At 53.3% G+C, this 18510-nt stretch overlaps 1 protein-coding gene across 10 annotated transcripts in view; it reads right to left on the bottom strand.

Moving 5' to 3' along the window:
• Positions 1-1454: 1454 nt before the first annotated feature.
• LOC110530744 (runt-related transcription factor 2) overlaps positions 1455-18510 on the bottom strand; it is a 177514-nt gene continuing 160458 nt past the window's right edge. For 3 of the 10 annotated variants that reach the window (XM_021613996.3, XM_090242420.1, XM_090242421.1), the window contains one exon: positions 1455-5758. In XM_021613996.3, coding sequence (XP_021469671.3) covers positions 5277-5758 — 482 coding nt within the window. In that variant the 3' untranslated portion in view covers positions 1455-5276. The remainder of the gene's footprint in view (positions 5759-18510) is intronic. The other 7 variants (XR_016497563.1, XR_016497567.1, XR_016497568.1 and 4 more) reach the window with 7 other exon arrangements.

The following is an 18510-nucleotide window of genomic DNA, read 5'->3' as shown; positions in this document are numbered from 1 at the left end:
AACCACAAGCATTTAGTTAGATATTACTGTTGGAGCTAGAACCACAAGCATTTAGTTAGATATCACTGTTGGAGCTAGAAAGACATGCATTTAGTTAGATATTACTGTTAGAGCTAGAAACACAAACATTTAGTTAGATAATAATTCACTGTTGGAGCTAGAAACACAAGCATTTAGTTAGATACTACTGCACTGTTGGAGCTAGAAACACAATCATTTGGTTAGATACTACTGTACTGTTGGAGCTAGGAACACAAGCATTTAGTTAGATACTACTACACTGTTGGAGCTAGAAACACAAGCATTTAGTTAGATACTACTACACTGTTGGAGCTAGAAACACAAGCATTTAGTTAGATACCACTGCACTGTTGGAGCTAGAAACACACGCATTTAGTTAGATACTACTGCACTGTTGGAGCTAGAAACACAAGCATTTAGTTAGATACTACTGCACTGTTGGAGCTGGAAACACAAGCCTTTAGATAGATACTACTGTTGGAGCTAGAAACACAAGCATTTAGTTAGATACTACTGCACTGTTGGAGCTAGAACCACAAGCATTTAGTTAGATATTACTGTTGGAGCTAGAAACACAAGCATTTAGTTAGATATTACTGTTAGAGCTAGAAATACATGCATTTAGTTAGATATTACTGTTAGAGCTAGAAACACAAACATTTAGTTAGATACTACTTCACAGTTGGAGCTAGAAACACAAGCATTTAGTTAGATACTACTGCACTGTTGGAGCTAGAAACACAAGCATTTAGTTAGATACTACTGCACTGTTGGAGCTAGAAACACAAGCATTTAGTTAGATACTACTGCACTGTTGGAGCTGGAAACACAAGCATTTAGTTAGATACTACTGTTGGAGCTAGAAACACAAGCATTTAGTTAGATACTACTGCACTGTTGGAGCTAGAAACACAAGCATTTAGTTAGATATTACTGTTGGAGCTAGAAACACAGGCATTTCTCTACACCCGCAATAACATCTGCCAAATATGTGTATGTGACCAATACATTTAGATTTGATTTAGACCATGTATCTGATGCTGTCTGGCCAAAAAGAATGACATGCCATACTGTTCTTTAACCAGACAGCATCAGAAACATGGTCTACACATACTAGACATACTGAGGCAGAGCTGCATATGATCAATATTTCAAATAAATGATCTATATTTTATTATTTTATTTGGAAGGTATTATCTAACTATAACTAAACGAAAATGCCCGTCCAAATAACAAAACATATTTTTGATAATTTATTGGAAATGTGAGTCTGTTTAGTCAGCTATTATCTCATGTAGCCTCTGAAAAATAAGTGTTTGACTAATATTTTTGTCACTATTTGTGTTGATGAAATTAGCACTGAATACTGTGGCTGGATGCCCCCCAAAAAATAACAACAGCAAAATAAGAAATAAGCTCAAAGACAAAACAGATTTTTCATCCAGAATATTTTTTTATATTTTTTTTTACAAATGTCAAACAACAGTGGGCAGATTATTAATTCATTCATTCATAAATGAAAAGTAAAATAAATAAAATATTGTTGTGTTTTTGAAACACCAAAATATACTTTTTGAAAGTCCTCTCTAGCACATCTGACCAGAACAACGATGGTTTCAGGGTAGTAACAGGTTGTTAATCAGGGCTGCTGTACATCTAATGGAAATATAATGATGTACTGTGGTGAACATGAATGTGACTAGGGTTGCACAATTCCGGAAACGTTCCCCAAATCCCCTGGTTTTCCAGAAATTCAGATTGGACGATTCCCGTATTTCCTGTTTATTCCCTTATAATTATAGGCATCTTACAACCAGTATTCCTGGAAAACAGGGGACGTTTTGGGAAACTTATCAGCATTTTAAAATCCGATATGTGACTGTAGATGGTGGCTGGTACTGAGCTGGACATACAGTCATGAATATGGGTCTCATCAACTGTATTTAGGTTTGACGAGCTACCGTACGGTGGCGTATTGTATTGCGGACCCATAAAGGCCTGGTACAACCACCCTGATCTACCTGTCTACCTGATCTACCTGTGTACCTGTCTACCTGATCTACCTGTGTACCTGTCTACCTGATCTACCTGATCTACCTGTGTACCTGTCTACCTGTCTACCTGATCTACCAAGTCTACCTGATCTACCTGTCTACCTGTCTACCTGATCTACCTGTCTACCTGTCTACCGGTGTACCTGTCTACCTGATCTACCTGTCAACCTGTCTACCTGATCTACCTGTGTACCAGATCTACATTTCTACCTGTGTACCTGATCTACCTGTCTACCTGTGTACCTGATCTACCTGTCTACCTGTGTACCTGTCTACCTGTCTACCTGATCTACCGGTCTACCTGATCTACCTGTCTACCTGTGTACCTGATCTACCTGTCTACCTGTGTACCTGTGTACCAGATCTACCTGTGTACCTGATCTACCTGTCTACCTGTGTACCTGATCTACCTGTCTACCTGTGTACCTGTCTACCTGTCTACCTGATCTACCGGTCTACCTGATCTACCTGTCTACCTGTGTACCTGATCTACCTGTCTACCTGTGTACCTGTGTACCTGATCTACCTGTCTACCTGTGTACCAGATCTACCTGTCTACCTGTGTACCTGATCTACCTGTCTACCTGTGTACCTGTCTACCTGTCTACCTGTCTACCTGATCTACCTGTCTACCTGTGTACCAGATCTACATTTCTACCTGTGTACCTGATCTACCTGTCTACCTGTGTACCTGATCTACCTGTCTACCTGTGTACCTGTCTACCTGTCTACCTGATCTACCGGTCTACCTGTGTACCTGTCTACCTGATCTACCGGTCTACCTGATCTACCGGTCTACCTGATCTACCTGTCTACCTGTCTACCTGATCTACCTGTCTACCTGTGTACCTGTCTACCTGATCTACCTGTCTACCTGTGTACCTGTCTACCTGTCTACCTGATCTACCGGTCTACCTGTGTACCTGTGTACCAGATCTACATTTCTACCTGTGTACCTGATCTACCTGTCTACCTGTGTACCTGTGTACCTGATCTACCTGTCTACCTGTGTACCAGATCTACCTGTCTACCTGTGTACCTGATCTACCTGTCTACCTGTGTACCTGTCTACCTGATCTACCTGTGTACCTGTCTACCTGATCTACCGGTCTACCTGATCTACCGGTCTACCTGATCTACCTGTCTACCTGTCTACCTGTCTACCTGTCTACCTGATCTACCTGTCTACCTGATCTACCGGTCTACCTGATCTACCTGTGTACCTGTCTACCTGTCTACCTGATCTACCGGTCTACCTGATCTACCGGTCTACCTGATCTACCTGTCTACCTGTCTACCTGTCTACCTGTCTACCTGATCTACCTGTGTACCTGTCTACCTGTCTACCTGATCTACCGGTCTACCTGATCTACCTGTCTACCTGTGTACCTGATCTACCTGTCTGACAAATACACACAGATTCAACCTGATAAAAATACTCTGTGGTAAAAATATAAAGTACACGCGTGTCTATGGTCAGAGTCAGTTTGTCATCACACATGCTGTTGTTGTACTGTTGTACTGTATGAATGCAGAGCCTTATGTTTTTTATTCTGTAATCTAGTGTGTCATTGCTTTTTACGCGTAAAGGATTTCATCATTCAGATTCAATTATTATTGTTTATAGAGGAAATAGCTTTTCGTTTATCTTTGGAGAGGAATTTTAAATGTATAAACACATTTGAAAAAATAATATTAAGTTAAAACTATTGTTTTAAAATAATTTAACTTAAATGACCAAAGAAAAAGACTGTTAACGTAATCATGTAGATGCATAAAAATATTCAGAATACAGAATTCTACCACTCAAGTGTTAAAATACATGACATCATTTATGTCTTCATAAGTTAAAACTCCTCAACCCACATCTTCTCACCAATAATATACCATTTAAATTAATTGATTTAAAATGAGCATATAGACATTTTAAAGCAAACTTTGTTCATACCACCACATCGCAACATAGCTGTTACTCTTATCATCACCATGGTAACATACTGTACGTGTTTCTGTCCTCTTTTCCTACTCAGTGCTTGTCCTGTTATATAGTCCTGTTGTATAGTCCTGTTGTATAGTCCTGTTGTATAGTCCTGTTGTATAGTCCTGTTATATAGTCCTGTTGTATAGTCCTGTTGTATAGTCCTGTTGTATAGTCCTGTTGTATAGTCCTGTTGTATAGTCCTGTTGTATAGTCCTGTTGTATAGTCCTGTTGTATAGTCCTGTTATATAGTCCTGTTATATAGTCCTGTTGTATAGTCCTGTTATATAGTCCTGTTATATAGTCCTGTTATATAGTCCTGTTATATAGTCCTGTTATATAGTCCTGTTGTATAGTCCTGTTGTATAGTTCTGTTATATAGTCCTGTTATATAGTCCTGTTGTATAGTCCTGTTGTATAGTCCTGTTGTATAGTCCTGTTGTATAGTCCTGTTGTATAGTCCTGTTGTATAGTCCTGTTGTATAGTCCTGTTGTATAGTCCTGTTATATAGTCCTGTTATATAGTCCTGTTATACAGTCCTATTGTATAGTCCTGTTATATAGTCCTGTTATATAGTCCTGTTGTATAGTCCTGTTATATAGTCCTGTTATATAGTCCTGTTGTATAGTTCTGTTATATAGTCCTGTTATATAGTCCTGTTATATAGTCCTGTTATATAGTCCTGTTGTATAGTCCTGTTGTATAGTCATGTTGTATAGTCCTGTTGTATAGTCCTGTTATATAGTCCTGTTATATTGTCCTGCTGTATTGTCCTTCTATATTGTCCTGCTGTATTGTCCTTCTATATTGTCCTTCTATATTGTCCTGCTATATTGTCCTGCTGTATTGTCCTGCTATATTGTCCTGCTATATTGTCCTAGTACAACAACATACTCAGCTAAAAGCCTTATACAAATACTACATAAAACAAGCTGTCTGCTACAAATAGCCTGAAGCGTCCCGTAAGTTGTGGATGACACTGGAGAATTGCTGCTTTTTAATCAGAACTCAAAAATTCATTTGAAAGGTTTTGTGCTTTAAAACCATGACATTAGTTTACGTTGCCTTCTTCTCCTCCTCCTCTTCATCCTCCTCTCTTCCTCCTCCTCTTCATCCTCTCCTACTCCTCCTCCTCTCCTCCCCCTCTTCATCCTCCTCTCCTCATCCTCCTCTCCTCCTCCTCTCCATCCTCCTCTTCCTCCTTCCCTCCCCCTTTTCTCCTCAGTAAGGTCTCCAGACAGCTTCATCCATGCGTCCCCCAGCAGAGTTGAGTACGGTTGGGGAGTTGCTGTGACTCCCGTCCCCCTCCACCCCTCCATCTGCCTGGCTGGGCAGGTTAGGGTTAACCAGGGAGCTACCGGTGGAGGCGCTGGTGCAGGGAGGAACCATTCTGGAGGGGGAGCGGTCCCCCCCGGGAACCATGGAGAACTGGTACGACCCAGAGGATGGTCCATAGTAGAGATAGGGAGCGCTGCTCGTCGGAAACGGTCCACTCTGACTCTGGGTGGACCCAGGGTAGGGAGGTGGCAGGTAGGGGTGGTAGTGGGCGGAGCCTAGCGACATGGCGGAGCTGACAGGAGGGGTGTAGGTAAAGGTGGTGGGGTAGTGCATTCTGGGACTGGAGAAGCCGGACTCCGTCAGAGAGGAGAGACCCGGGAACTGACGCTCAAACTGACCTGGGAACGGACTGAGATCTGACGAACCTAGAGAGAGAGACGGATGGAGAGGGAGAACCCTGTTTAAAACACGTCATCACAACATTGATTCATTTAGCTGCATCGTCCCTTCATGAAAACCACATCTTTTGGAGTATTGACAGTATCCTTTATTCATGTCGTCCCTTAAAGATTATAAATATATTTTACAATCTATTCTGACGACCGGTGCCAAGACAACAGCAAACTATTCAATGACAGGTATATTCATTATATGACTCTAAACCTCAACAGTATAACATCGAATAGTCAATTTAACATTATTAAACATATTCTCGGAGTTGGTCTGATGTGATACCAATAACAGAAATGAAATGTTAAATGACTAGATACCTGTACAGTGTGTAATGTGTGTGTGTGTGTGTGTGTTATGAACATAAATATAAAACACAACATGTAACTCAGTAAATCTTTGAAATTGTAGCACGTTACGTTTATATTTTTGTTCAGTCTAAATTAATCTATGGATTTCACATGACTAGGCAGGGGCATGGGAGGGGCTGGGAAGGCAGGGGCATGGGAGGGGCTGGGAAGGCAGGGCCATGGGAGGGGCTGGGAAGGCAGGGCCATGGGAGGGGCTGGGAAGGCAGGGCCATGGGAGGGGCTGGGAAGGCAGGGCCATGGGAGGGGCTGGGAAGGCAGGGGCATGGGAGGGGCTGGGAAGGCAGGTGCATGGGAGGGGCTGGGAAGGCAGGTGCATGGGAGGGGCTGGGAAGGCAGGTGCATGGGAGGGGCTGGGAAGGCAGGGGCATGGGAGGGGCTGGGAAGGCAGGGACATGGGAGGGGCTGGGAAGGCAGGTGCATGGGAGGGGCTGGGAAGGCAGGGGCATGGGAGGGCTGGGAAGGCAGGGCCATGGGAGGGGCTGGGAAGACAGGGCCATGGGAGGGGCTGGGAAGGCAGGGCCATGGGAGGGGCTGGGAAGACAGGGCCATGGGAGGGGCTGGGAAGGCAGGGCCATGGGAGGGGCTGGGAAGGCAGGGCCATGGGAGGGGCTGGGAAGGCAGGGCCATGGGAGGGGCTGGGAAGGCAGGGGCATGGGAGGGCTGGGAAGGCAGGGCCATGGGAGGGGCTGGGAAGACAGGGCCATGGGAGGGGCTGGGAAGGCAGGGCCATGGGAGGGGCTGGGAAGGCAGGGGCATGGGAGGGCTGGGAAGGCAGGGGCATGGGAGGGGCTGGGAAGGCAGGGGCATGAGAGGGGCTGGGAAGGCAGGGCCATGGGAGGGGCTGGGAAGACAGGGCCATGGGAGGGGCTGGGAAGGCAGGGCCATGGGAGGGGCTGGGAAGGCAGGGCCATGGGAGGGGCTGGGAAGGCAGGGGCATGGGAGGGGCTGGGAAGGCATGGCCATGAGAGGGGCTGGGAAGGCAGGGCCATGGGAGGGGCTGGGAAGGCAGGGCCATGGGAGGGGCTGGGAAGGCAGGGGCATGGGAGGGGCTGGGAAGGCAGGGCCATGGGAGGGGCTGGGAAGGCAGGGGCATGGGAGGGGCTGGGAAGGCAGGGGCATGGGAGGGGCTGGGAAGGCAGGGACATGGGAGGGGCTGGGAAGGCAGGGCCATGGGAGGGGGTGGGAAGGCAGGGGCATGGGAGGGGCTGGGAAGGCAGGGCCATGGGAGGGGCTGGGAAGGCAGGGCCATGGGAGGGGCTGGGAAGGCAGGGGCATGGGAGGGCTGGGAAGGCAGGGGCATGGGAGGGGCTGGGAAGGCAGGGGCATGAGAGGGGCTGGGAAGGCAGGGCCATGGGAGGGGCTGGGAAGACAGGGCCATGGGAGGGGCTGGGAAGGCAGGGCCATGGGAGGGGCTGGGAAGGCAGGGCCATGGGAGGGGCTGGGAAGGCAGGGCCATGGGAGGGGCTGGGAAGGCAGGGGCATGGGAGGGGCTGGGAAGGCATGGCCATGAGAGGGGCTGGGAAGGCAGGGCCATGGGAGGGGCTGGGAAGGCAGGGCCATGGGAGGGGCTGGGAAGGCAGGGGCATGGGAGGGGCTGGGAAGGCAGGGCCATGGGAGGGGCTGGGAAGGCAGGGGCATGGGAGGGGCTGGGAAGGCAGGGGCATGGGAGGGGCTGGGAAGGCAGGGACATGGGAGGGGCTGGGAAGGCAGGGCCATGGGAGGGGGTGGGAAGGCAGGGGCATGGGAGGGGCTGGGAAGGCAGGGCCATGGGAGGGGCTGGGAAGGCAGGGCCATGGGAGGGGCTGGGAAGGCAGGGCCATGGGAGGGGCTTGGAAGGCAGGGCCATGGGAGGGGCTGGGAAGGCAGGGCCATGGGAGGGGCTGGGAAGGCAGGGCCATGGGAGGGGCTGGGAAGGCAGGGCCATGGGAGGGGCTGGGAAGGCAGGGCCATGGGAGGGGCTGGGAAGGCAGGGCCATGGGAGGGGCTGGGAAGACAGGGACATGGGAGGGGCTGGGAAGACAGGGCCATGGGAGGGGCTGGGAAGGCAGGGCCATGGGAGGGGCTGGGAAGACAGGGCCATGGGAGGTGCTGGGAAGGCAGGGGAATGGGAGGGGCTGGGAAGACAAGGCCATGGGAGGGGCTGGGATGGCAGGGCCATGGGAGGGGCTGGGAAAACATGGCCATGGGAGGTGCTGGGAAGGCAGGGCCATGGGAGGGGCTGGGAAGGCAGGGCCATGGGAGGGGCTGGGAAAACATGGCCATGGGAGGTGCTGGGAAGGCAGGGGAATGGGAGGGGCTGGGAAGGCAGGGCCATGGGTGGGGCTGGGATGGCAGGGCCATGGGAGGGGCTGGGAAGGCAGGGGCATGGGAGGGGCTGGGAAGGCAGGGGCATGGGAGGGGCTGGGAAGGCAGGGGCATGGGAGGGGCTGGGAAGGCAGGGCCATGGGAGGGGCTGGGAAGGCAGGGGCATGGGAAGGCAGGGGCATGGGAGGGGCTGGGAAGGCAGGGCCATGGGAGGGGAAGGCAGGGGCATGGGAGGGGCTGGGAAGGCAGGGCCATGGGAGGGGCTGGGAAGGCAGGGCCATGGGAGGGGGTGGGAAGGCAGGGGCATGGGAGGGGCTGGGAAGGCAGGGCCATGAGAGGGGCTGGGAAGGCAGGGCCATGGGAGGGGCTGGGAAGGCAGGGCCATGGGAGGGGAAGGCAGGGGCATGGGAGGGGCTGGGAAGGCAGGGCCATGGGAGGGGCTGGGAAGGCAGGGGCATTGGAGGGGCTGGGAAGGCAGGGCCATGGGAGGGGCTGGGAAGGCAGGGGCATGGGAGGGGCTGGGAAGGCAGGACCATGAGAGGGGCTGGGAAGGCAGGGCCATGGGGGGGGCTGGGAAGGCAGGGCCATGGGAGGGGCTGGGAAGGCAGGGCCATGGGAGGGGCTGGGAAGGCAGGGCCATGGGAGGGGCTGGGAAGGCAGGGCCATGGGAGGGGCTGGGAAGGCAGGGGCATGGGAGGGGCTGGGAAGGCAGGGCCATGGGAGGGGCTGGGAAGACAGGGCCATGGGAGGCAGGGCCATTGTAGGGGCTGGGAAGGCAGGGCAATGGGAGGGAGGGCCATGGGAGGGGCTGGGAATGCAGGGGCATGGGAGGGGCTGCGAAGGCAGAGGCATGGGAGGGGCTGGGAAGGCAGGGCCATGGGAGGGGCTGGGAAGGCAGGGCCATGGGAGGGGCTGGGAAGGCAGGGCCATGGGAGGGGCTGGGAAGGCAGGGCCATGGGAGGGGCTGGGTAGGCAGGGCCATGGGAGGGGCTGGGAAGGCAGGGCCATGGGAGGCAGGGCCATGGGAGGGGCAGGGAAGGCAGGGCCATGGTAGGCAGGGCCATTGTAGGGGCTGGGAAGGCAGGGCCATGGGAGGCAGGGCCATGGGAGGGGCTGGGAAGGCAAGGGCATGGGAGGGGCTGGGAAGGCAGGGGCATGGGAGGGGCTGGGAAGGCAGGGCCATGGTAGGCAGGGCCATTGTAGGGGCTGGGAAGGCAGGGCCATGGGAGGCAGGGCCATGGGAGGGGCTGGGAAGGCAGGGCGATGGGAGGGGCTAGGAAGGCAGGGGCATGGGAGGGGCTGGGAAGGCAGGGCCATGGGAGGCAGGGCCATGGGAGGGGCTGGGAAGGCAGGGCCATGGTAGGCAGGGCCATGGGAGGGGCTGGGAAGGCAGGGCCATGGGAGGCAGGGCCATGGGAGGGGCTGGGAAGGCAGGGCCATGGGAGGGGCTGGGAAGGCAGGGGCATGGGAGGGGCTGGGAAAACATGGCCATGGGAGGTGCTGGGAAGGCAGGGGAATGGGAGGGGCTGGGAAGGCAGGGCCATGGGAGGGGCTAGGAAGACAGGGCCATGGGAGGCAGGGCCATTGTAGGGGCTGGGAAGGCAGGGGAATGGGAGGGGCTGCGAAGGCAGAGGCATGGGAGGGGCTGGGAAGGCAGGGCCATGGTAGGCAGGGCCATGGGAGGGGCTGGGAAGGCAGGGCCATGGGAGGCAGGGCCATGGGAGGGGCAGGGAAGGCAGGGCCATGGTAGGCAGGGCCATTGTAGGGGCTGGGAAGGCAGGGCCATGGGAGGCAGGGCCATGGGAGGGGTGGGAAGGCAGGGCCATGGGAGGGGCTAGGAAGGCAGGGGCATGGGAGGGGCTGGGAAGGCAGGGCCATGGGAGGCAGGGCCATGGGAGGGGCTGGGAAGGCAGGGCCATGGTAGGCAGGGCCATGGGAGGGGCTGGGAAGGCAGGGCCATGGGAGGCAGGGCCATGGGAGGGGCTGGGAAGGCAGGGCCATGGGAGGGGCTGGGAAGGAAGGGGCATGGGAGGGGCTGGGAAAACATGGCCATGGGAGGTGCTGGGAAGGCAGGGGAATGGGAGGGGCTGGGAAGGCAGGGCCATGGGAGGGGCTGGGATGGCAGGGCCATGGGAGGGGCTGGGAAGGCAGAGGCATGGGAGGGGCTGGGAAGGCAGGTGCATGGGAGGGGCTGGGAAGGCAGGGGAATGGGAGGGGCTGGGAAGGCAGTGCCATGGGAGGGGCTGGGATGGCAGGGCCACGGGAGGGGCTGGGAAGGCAGGGCCATGGGAGGGGCTGGGAAGACAGGGCCATGGGAGGCAGGGCCATTGTAGGGGCTGGGAAGGCAGGGCCATGGGAGGCAGGGCCATGGGAGGGGCTGGGAAGGCAAGGGCATGGGAGGGGCTGGGAAGGCAGGGGCATGGGAGGGGCTGGGAAGGCAGGGCCATGGGAGGGGCTGGGAAGGCAGGGGCTTGGGAGGGGCTGGGAAGGCAGGGCCATGGGAGGCAGGGCCATGGGAGGGGCTTGGAAGGCAGGGCCATGGGAGGGGCTGGGAAGGCAGGGCCATGGGAGGCAGGGCCATGGGAGGGGCTTGGAAGGCAGGGCCATGGGAGGGGCTGGGAAGGCAGGGCCATGGGAGGGGCTGGGAAGGCAGGGGCATGGGAGGGGCTGGGAAGGCAGGGCCATGGGAGGGGCTGGGAAGGCAGGGGCTTGGGAGGGGCTGGGAAGGCAGGGCCATGGGAGGGACTGGGAAGGCAGGGGCATGGGAGGGGCTGGGAAGGCAGGGCCATGGGAGGGGCTGGGAAGGCAGGGCCATGGGAGGGGCTGGGAAGGCAGGGCCATGGGAGGGGCTGGGAAGGCAGGGGCATGGGAGGGGCTGGGAAGGCAGGGCCATGGGAGGGGCTATGAAGACAGGGCCATGGGAGGCAGGGCCATTGTAGGGGCTGGGAAGGCAGGGCCATGGGAGGGAGGGCCATGGGAGGGGCTGGGAATGCAGGGGCATGGGAGGGGCTGCGAAGGCAGAGGCATGGGAGGGGCTGGGAAGGCAGGGCCATGGTAGGCAGGGCCATGGGAGGGGCTGGGAAGGCAGGGCCATGGGAGGGGCTGGGAAGGCAGGGCCATGGGAAGGGCTGGGAAGGCAGGGCCATGGGAGGGGCTGGGAAGGCAGGGCCATGGTAGGCAGGGCCATGGGAGGGGCTGGGAAGGCAGGGCCATGGGAGGCAGGGCCATGGGAGGGGCAGGGAAGGCAGGGCCATGGTAGGCAGGGCCATTGTAGGGGCTGGGAAGGCAGGGCCATGGGAGGCAGGGCCATGGGAGGGGCTGGGAAGTCAGGGCCATGGGAGGGGCTGGGAAGGCAGGGCCATGGGAGGGGCTGGGAAGGCAGGGCCATGGGAGGCAGGGCCATGGGAGGGGCTGGGAAGGCAGGGCCATGGTAGGCAGGGGCATGGGAGGGGCTGGGAAGGCAGGGCCATGGGAGGCAGGGCCATGGGAGGGGCTGGGAAGGCAGGGCCATGGGAGGGGCTGGGAAGGCAGGGGCATGGGAGGGGCTGGGATGGCAGGGCCACAGCTTCTTGATATGCCACACCTGTCAGGTGGGTGGATTATCTTGGTGTAGGAGAAACACTCCTTTGGAACATTTCAGCTCATAAGGTCATAGGTCAACACACTGTCATAGGATCAGCTCATGAAACATGGGACCAACACTTTACATGTTGAGTTTATATTTTTGTTGTGTGTGTGTTGATGTCTCTGTGTTAATGTCTCTGTGTTGATGTCTCTGTGTTAATGTCTCTGTGTTAATGTCTCTGTGTTAATGTCTCTGTCTTGATGTCTCTGTCTTGATGTCTCTGTGTTAATGTCTGTGTCAATGTCTCTGTGTGTGTGTGGTGTGTGTGTGTGTGTGTGTGTGTGTGTGTGCGTGAGCTTATTGATGAACATAAAGAGTAGTGTGGATGACTGAGGAGGGGCCCATGTGGAACCAATTTGAGCAGGAACAGTTTCCATGGAGCCTTAATGAGGCAGGAGCTGCTCTGATGTGGCTCCTCTCCTCCCTCCCTCCATCCCTTCCTTTCCTTCTCCATCCCTCATCTAACGCAGGCTGGGGGGAGGTATGGAGAGGGAGGAAGGAGGGAGAGGGAGAGAGAGAATCTCTCTGCTCCCTTCGTCTGCCTGCCTGCCTGTCTGTCTGTCTGTCTGTCTGTCTGTCTGTCTGTCTGTCTGTCTGTCTGTCTGTCTGTCTGTCTGTCTGTCTGTCTGTCTGCCTGCCTGTCTGTCTGTCTGTCTGCCTGCCTGTCTGCCTGTCTGCCTGCCTGTCTGTCTGCCTGTCTGTCTGTCTGTCTGCCTGCCTGCCTGTCTGCCTGTCTGTCTGTCTGCCTGTCTGTCTGTCTGTCTGCCTGCCTGTCTGTCTGTCTGTCTGTCTGTCTGTCTGTCTGTCTGTCTGCCTGCCTGTCTGCCTGTCTGCCTGTCTGTTTTTCTGTCTGTCTGTCTGTCTGTCTCAGCTTCACCCCTAACAGGCTGTGGTGGGCATCTAGCTGGGCCAGAGAGGTAAAGAAGAATAGGAGCGACACACACACCATGCTGCTCTTATCATAAATCACATGGCGTCTTCTGTGTCAACATGTCTACCAAGGGAGTGTGGGTGGGTGGGTGATTTTATATGGAGAAGTAATAGCGAAGCCGGATTGCTGCTAGAGTCACATAACATACGATTGTAATTAGTGAATTAGTGACCGCCGCCCATCAGCCCCGTTAGAATGTTCTAGAATAGAAGGTGATGGTTCTAGATCTGTTAGACTGTTCTATAATATAATGTGGTTGTTCCAGATCTGTTAGACTGTTCTAGAATATGAGGTGATTGTTCCAGATCTGTTAGACCACAGTCAAACTCATACCACGGAGGGCCGAGTGTCTGCAGGTTTGGTACTTAATTGATTAATTAAGGTCACTAATTAGTAAGCAACTCCCCTCACCTGGTTGTCTAGGTCACTAATTAGTAAAGAACTCCCCTAACCTGGTTGTCTAGCTCACTAATTACTAAGGAACTCCCCTCACCTGGTTGTCTAGGTCACTAATTACTAAGGAACTCCCCTCACCTGGTTGTCTAGGTCACTAATTACAAAGGAACTCCCCTCACCTGGTTGTCTAGGTCACTAATTACAAAGGAACTCCCCTCACCTGGTTGTCTAGGTCACTAATTACTAAGGAACTCCCCTCACCTGGTTGTCTAGGTCACTAATTACAAAGGAACTCCCCTCACCTGGTTGTCTAGGTCACTTATTACTAAGGAACTTCCCTCACCTGGTTGTCTAGGCCACTAATTAGTAAGGAAATCCCCTCACCTGGTTGTCTAGGTCACTAATTAGCAAGGAACTCCCCTCACCTGGTTGTCTAGGTCACTAATTACTAAGGAACTCCCCTCACCTGGTTGTCTAGGTCACTAATTACTAAGGAACTCCCCTCACCTGGTTGTCTAGGTCACTAATTAGCAAAGAACTCCCCTCACATGGTTGTCTAGGTCACTAATTACTAAGGAACTCCCCTCACCTGGTTGTCTAGGTCACTAATTACTAAGGAACACCCCTCACCTGGTTGTCTAGGTCTTTATTGAAAGGAAAACACAAAAACCTGCCGACACTAAGCCCTCCATGGAATGAGTTTGACACCCCTGTCAAGGTTATTGTTCTTCTTGGAATAGTCTAACACTGTGGTGGTCTAACTGTTCAATATACCTCTCACTGACTGACTGACTGTCTGACTGACTGACTGACTGACTGACTGACTGACTGACTGTCTGACTGACTGACGGCTGGAGCAGTTTACCAAGCAGAGTGCTGTGTGATCCATCTGACTGACTGACTGACTGTCTGACTGACTGACTGACTGACTGCTGGAGCAGTTTACCAAGCAGAGTGTGGTGTGATCCATCTGACTGACTGACTGACTGACTGTCTGACTGACTGCTGGAGCAGTTTACCAAGCAGAGTGTGGTGTGATCCATCTACATGGAGAGACATCTCCCACTTCCCTCTGTCTATAATGTGTGTTCATTAAATTCTTGTTCGCCCACAAGCTACCATGGCATTCTCCTTTTTTCACTCCATGTGTTCTACTATCTGTGATAAACTCACCCCTCTCAAAAAGTACCGGGTAAGGAGGTAGAGACAATCCTGCTTTAAAGGGGAGTTATCTGATTGGATCCATAAATACAGTGGGCCAAAGCCAGAAAGGGTAATTCCCTGACTGAATGACAGTTATTCAGGGCACTGAGAAAGAAGTGCACCTTGTTAATACGGAAATGGAAATCTAGCTTCTATTAGGAATCCACCAAGGAAAACCTCAATAACCCCACGAAATGATTGAAAACCATTACATCCATGAATGCGAACACTAACTCTCGTCTTTCACTGAATGGATGTGACTGACAATAATTAACTGTTTGACATGTTTAATGAGGATTTTGTTACCGCTGGGCATTTATTTGATAATGAACTCCTTCCTAACATCTCAAATGAGGCTGTGTGAAACCGAGGCTGTGTGAAACCGAGGCTGTGTGAAACCGAGACTGTTTGAAACCGAGGCTGTGTGAAACCAAGACTGTGTGAAACCGAGGCTGTGTGAAACCGAGGCTGTGTGAAACCGAGGCTGTGTGAAACCGAGGCTGTGTGAAACCGAGGCTGTGTGAAACCGGGGCTGTGTTAAACCGAGGCTGTGTGAAACCGAGGCTGTGTGAAACCGAGGCTGTGTGAAACTGAGGCTGTGTGAAACTGCCGCGTGCCGGTCTACGGTTAATCTATTTCATTTTACAGAGATTGAGCTTTCAGAAGTTGTAAAGGCACTCAAATCTATTGATATAAAGTAAGCAGCTGGTCCGGATCAATTGAACCCTTATTTAAGCAACTATTGGTGCAGAGATCATTGCTGCCCCTCTCACTCAGATATTAAATATTTCCTTGGTGTGTAATACCATTCCAAAAGTCTGGAAAGCAGCCTATGTCACACCCTTTACATAAGGGTGGTGATCTGTCCCAGTTGGATAATTATCGTCCCATATCTAAACTGTCTGCACTGGCAAAAGTTTTGGAAAGAAAGACATTCTTTATAATAACTCAGTTTTCTCTCAATTTCAGTCGTGTTTTAGAGCCAAGCATAGTACAATTACTGCTGTAAGTAAGGTTGCAGGTGATATTCTAGATGCTCAGGACAAGAAAATTCACTGTTTCACTTTTTATTGACAGCCTTGGACACTGTTGACCATGCCCTGCTGTTGGCCTTCAACACTGTTGACCATGCCCTGCTGTTGGTCTTCAACACTGTTGACCATGCCCTGCTCTTGGCCTTCAACACTGTTGACCATGCCCCGCTGTTGGCCTTCAACACTGTTGACCATGCCCTGCTGTTGGTCTTCAACACTGTTGACCATGCCCTGCTGTTGGTCTTCAACACTGTTGACCATGCCCTGCTGTTGGTCTTCAACACTGTTGACCATGCCCCGCTGTTGGTCTTCAACACTGTTGACCATGCCCCGCTGTTGGCCTTCAACACTGTCAACCATGCCCCGCTGTTGGCCTTCAACACTGTTGACCATGCCCTGCTGTTGGTCTTCAACACTGTTGACCATGCCCTGCTGTTGGTCTTCAACACTGTTGACCATGCCCTGCTGTTGGTCTTCAACACTGTTGACCATGCCCTGCTGTTGGCCTTCAACACTGTTGACCATGCCCCGCTGTTGGTCTTCAACACTGTTGACCATGCCCTGCTGTTGGCCTTCAACACTGTTGACCATGCCCTGCTGTTGGCCTTCAACACTGTTGACCATGCCCCGCTGTTGGCCTTCAACACTGTTGACCATGCCCTGCTGTTGGCCTTCAACACTGTTGACCATGCCCCGCTGTTGGCCTTCAACACTGTTGACCATGCCCTGTTTTTGGCCTTCAACACTGTTGACCATGCCCCGCTGTTGACCTTCAACACTGTTGACCATGCCCTGCTGATGGCCTTGGACGCTGTTGACCATGCCCCGCTGTTGGCCTTGGACGCTGTTGGTCTTCAACACTGTTGACCATGCCCCGCTGTTGGTCTTCAACACTGTTGACCATGCCCTGCTGTTGGTCTTCAACACTGTTGACCATACCCTGCTGTTGGTCTTCAACACTGTTGACCATGCCCTGCTGTTGGTCTTCAACACTGTTGACCATGCCCTGCTGATGGCCTTGGACGCTGTTGACCATGCCCCGCTGTTGGCCTTGGACGCTGTTGGTCTTCAACACTGTTGACCATGCCCCGCTGTTGGTCTTCAACACTGTTGACCATGCCCTGCTGTTGGTCTTCAACACTGTTGACCATACCCTGCTGTTGGTCTTCAACACTGTTGACCATGCCCTGCTGTTGGTCTTCAACACTGTTGACCATGCCCTGCTGTTGGTCTTCAACACTGTTGACCATGCCCTGCTGTTGGTCTTCAACACTGTCAACCATGCCCTGCTGTTGGCCTTGGACGCTGTTGACCATGCCCCGCTGTTGGTCTTCAACACTGTTGACCATGCCCTGCTGTTGGTCTTCAACACTGTTGACCATGCCCTGCTGTTGGTCTTCAACACTGTTGACCATGCCCCGCTGTTGGCCTTGGACGCTGTTGACCATGCCCTGCTGTTGGTCTTCAACACTGTTGACCATGCCCTGCTGTTGGTCTTCAACACTGTTGACAATGCCCTGCTGTTGGCCTTCAACACTGTTGACCATGCCCTGCTGTTGGCCTTCAACACTGTTGACCATGCCCTGCTGTTGGCCTTGGACGCTGTTGACCATGCCCCACTGTTGGTCTTCAACACTGTTGACCATGCCCTGCTGTTGACCTTGGACGCTGTTGACCATGCCCTGCTGTTGGCCTTCAACACTGTTGACCATGCCCCGCTGTTGGCCTTGGACGCTGTCAACCATGCCCCGCTGTTGGCCTTCAACACTGTTGACCATGCCCCGCTGTTGGCCTTGGACGCTGTTGACCATGCCCCGCTGTTGGCCTTCAACACTGTTGACCATGCCCCGCTGTTGGCCTTCAACACTGTTGACCATGCCCCGCTGTTGGTCTTCAACACTGTTGACCATGCCCCGCTGTTGGTCTTCAACACTGTTGACCATGCCCCGCTGTTGGCCTTCAACACTGTTGACCATGCCCCGCTGTTGGCCTTCAACACTGTTGACCATGCCCCGCTGTTGACCTTCAACACTGTTGACCATGCCCTGCTGATGGCCTTGGACGCTGTTGACCATGCCCCGCTGTTGGCCTTGGACGCTGTTGGTCTTCAACACTGTTGACCATGCCCTGCTGTTGGCCTTGGACGCTGTTGGTCTTCAACACTGTTGACCATGCCCCGCTGTTGGTCTTCAACACTGTTGACCATGCCCTGCTGTTGGTCTTCAACACTGTTGACCATACCCTGCTGTTGGTCTTCAACACTGTTGACCATGCCCCGCTGTTGGCCTTGGACGCTGTTGGTCTTCAACACTGTTGACCATGCCCCGCTGTTGGTCTTCAACACTGTTGACCATGCCCTGCTGTTGGTCTTCAACACTGTTGACCATACCCTGCTGTTGGTCTTCAACACTGTTGACCATGCCCTGCTGTTGGTCTTCAACACTGTTGACCATGCCCTGCTGTTGGTCTTCAACACTGTTGACCATGCCCTGCTGTTGGTCTTCAACACTGTCAACCATGCCCTGCTGTTGGCCTTGGACGCTGTTGACCATGCCCCGCTGTTGGTCTTCAACACTGTTGACCATGCCCTGCTGTTGGTCTTCAACACTGTTGACCATGCCCTGCTGTTGGTCTTCAACACTGTTGACCATGCCCCGCTGTTGGCCTTGGACGCTGTTGACCATGCCCTGCTGTTGGTCTTCAACACTGTTGACCATGCCCTGCTGTTGGTCTTCAACACTGTTGACAATGCCCTGCTGTTGGCCTTCAACACTGTTGACCATGCCCTGCTGTTGGCCTTCAACACTGTTGACCATGCCCTGCTGTTGGTCTTCAACACTGTTGACCATGCCCTGCTGTTGGT

The sequence above is a fragment of the Oncorhynchus mykiss genome, chromosome 8, assembly GCF_057628025.1.
Source record: "Oncorhynchus mykiss isolate SJ-2025 chromosome 8, ASM5762802v1, whole genome shotgun sequence".
Taxonomy (NCBI): Eukaryota; Metazoa; Chordata; class Actinopteri; order Salmoniformes; family Salmonidae; genus Oncorhynchus; species Oncorhynchus mykiss.
This window is presented reverse-complemented; position numbering and strand designations above follow the sequence as displayed.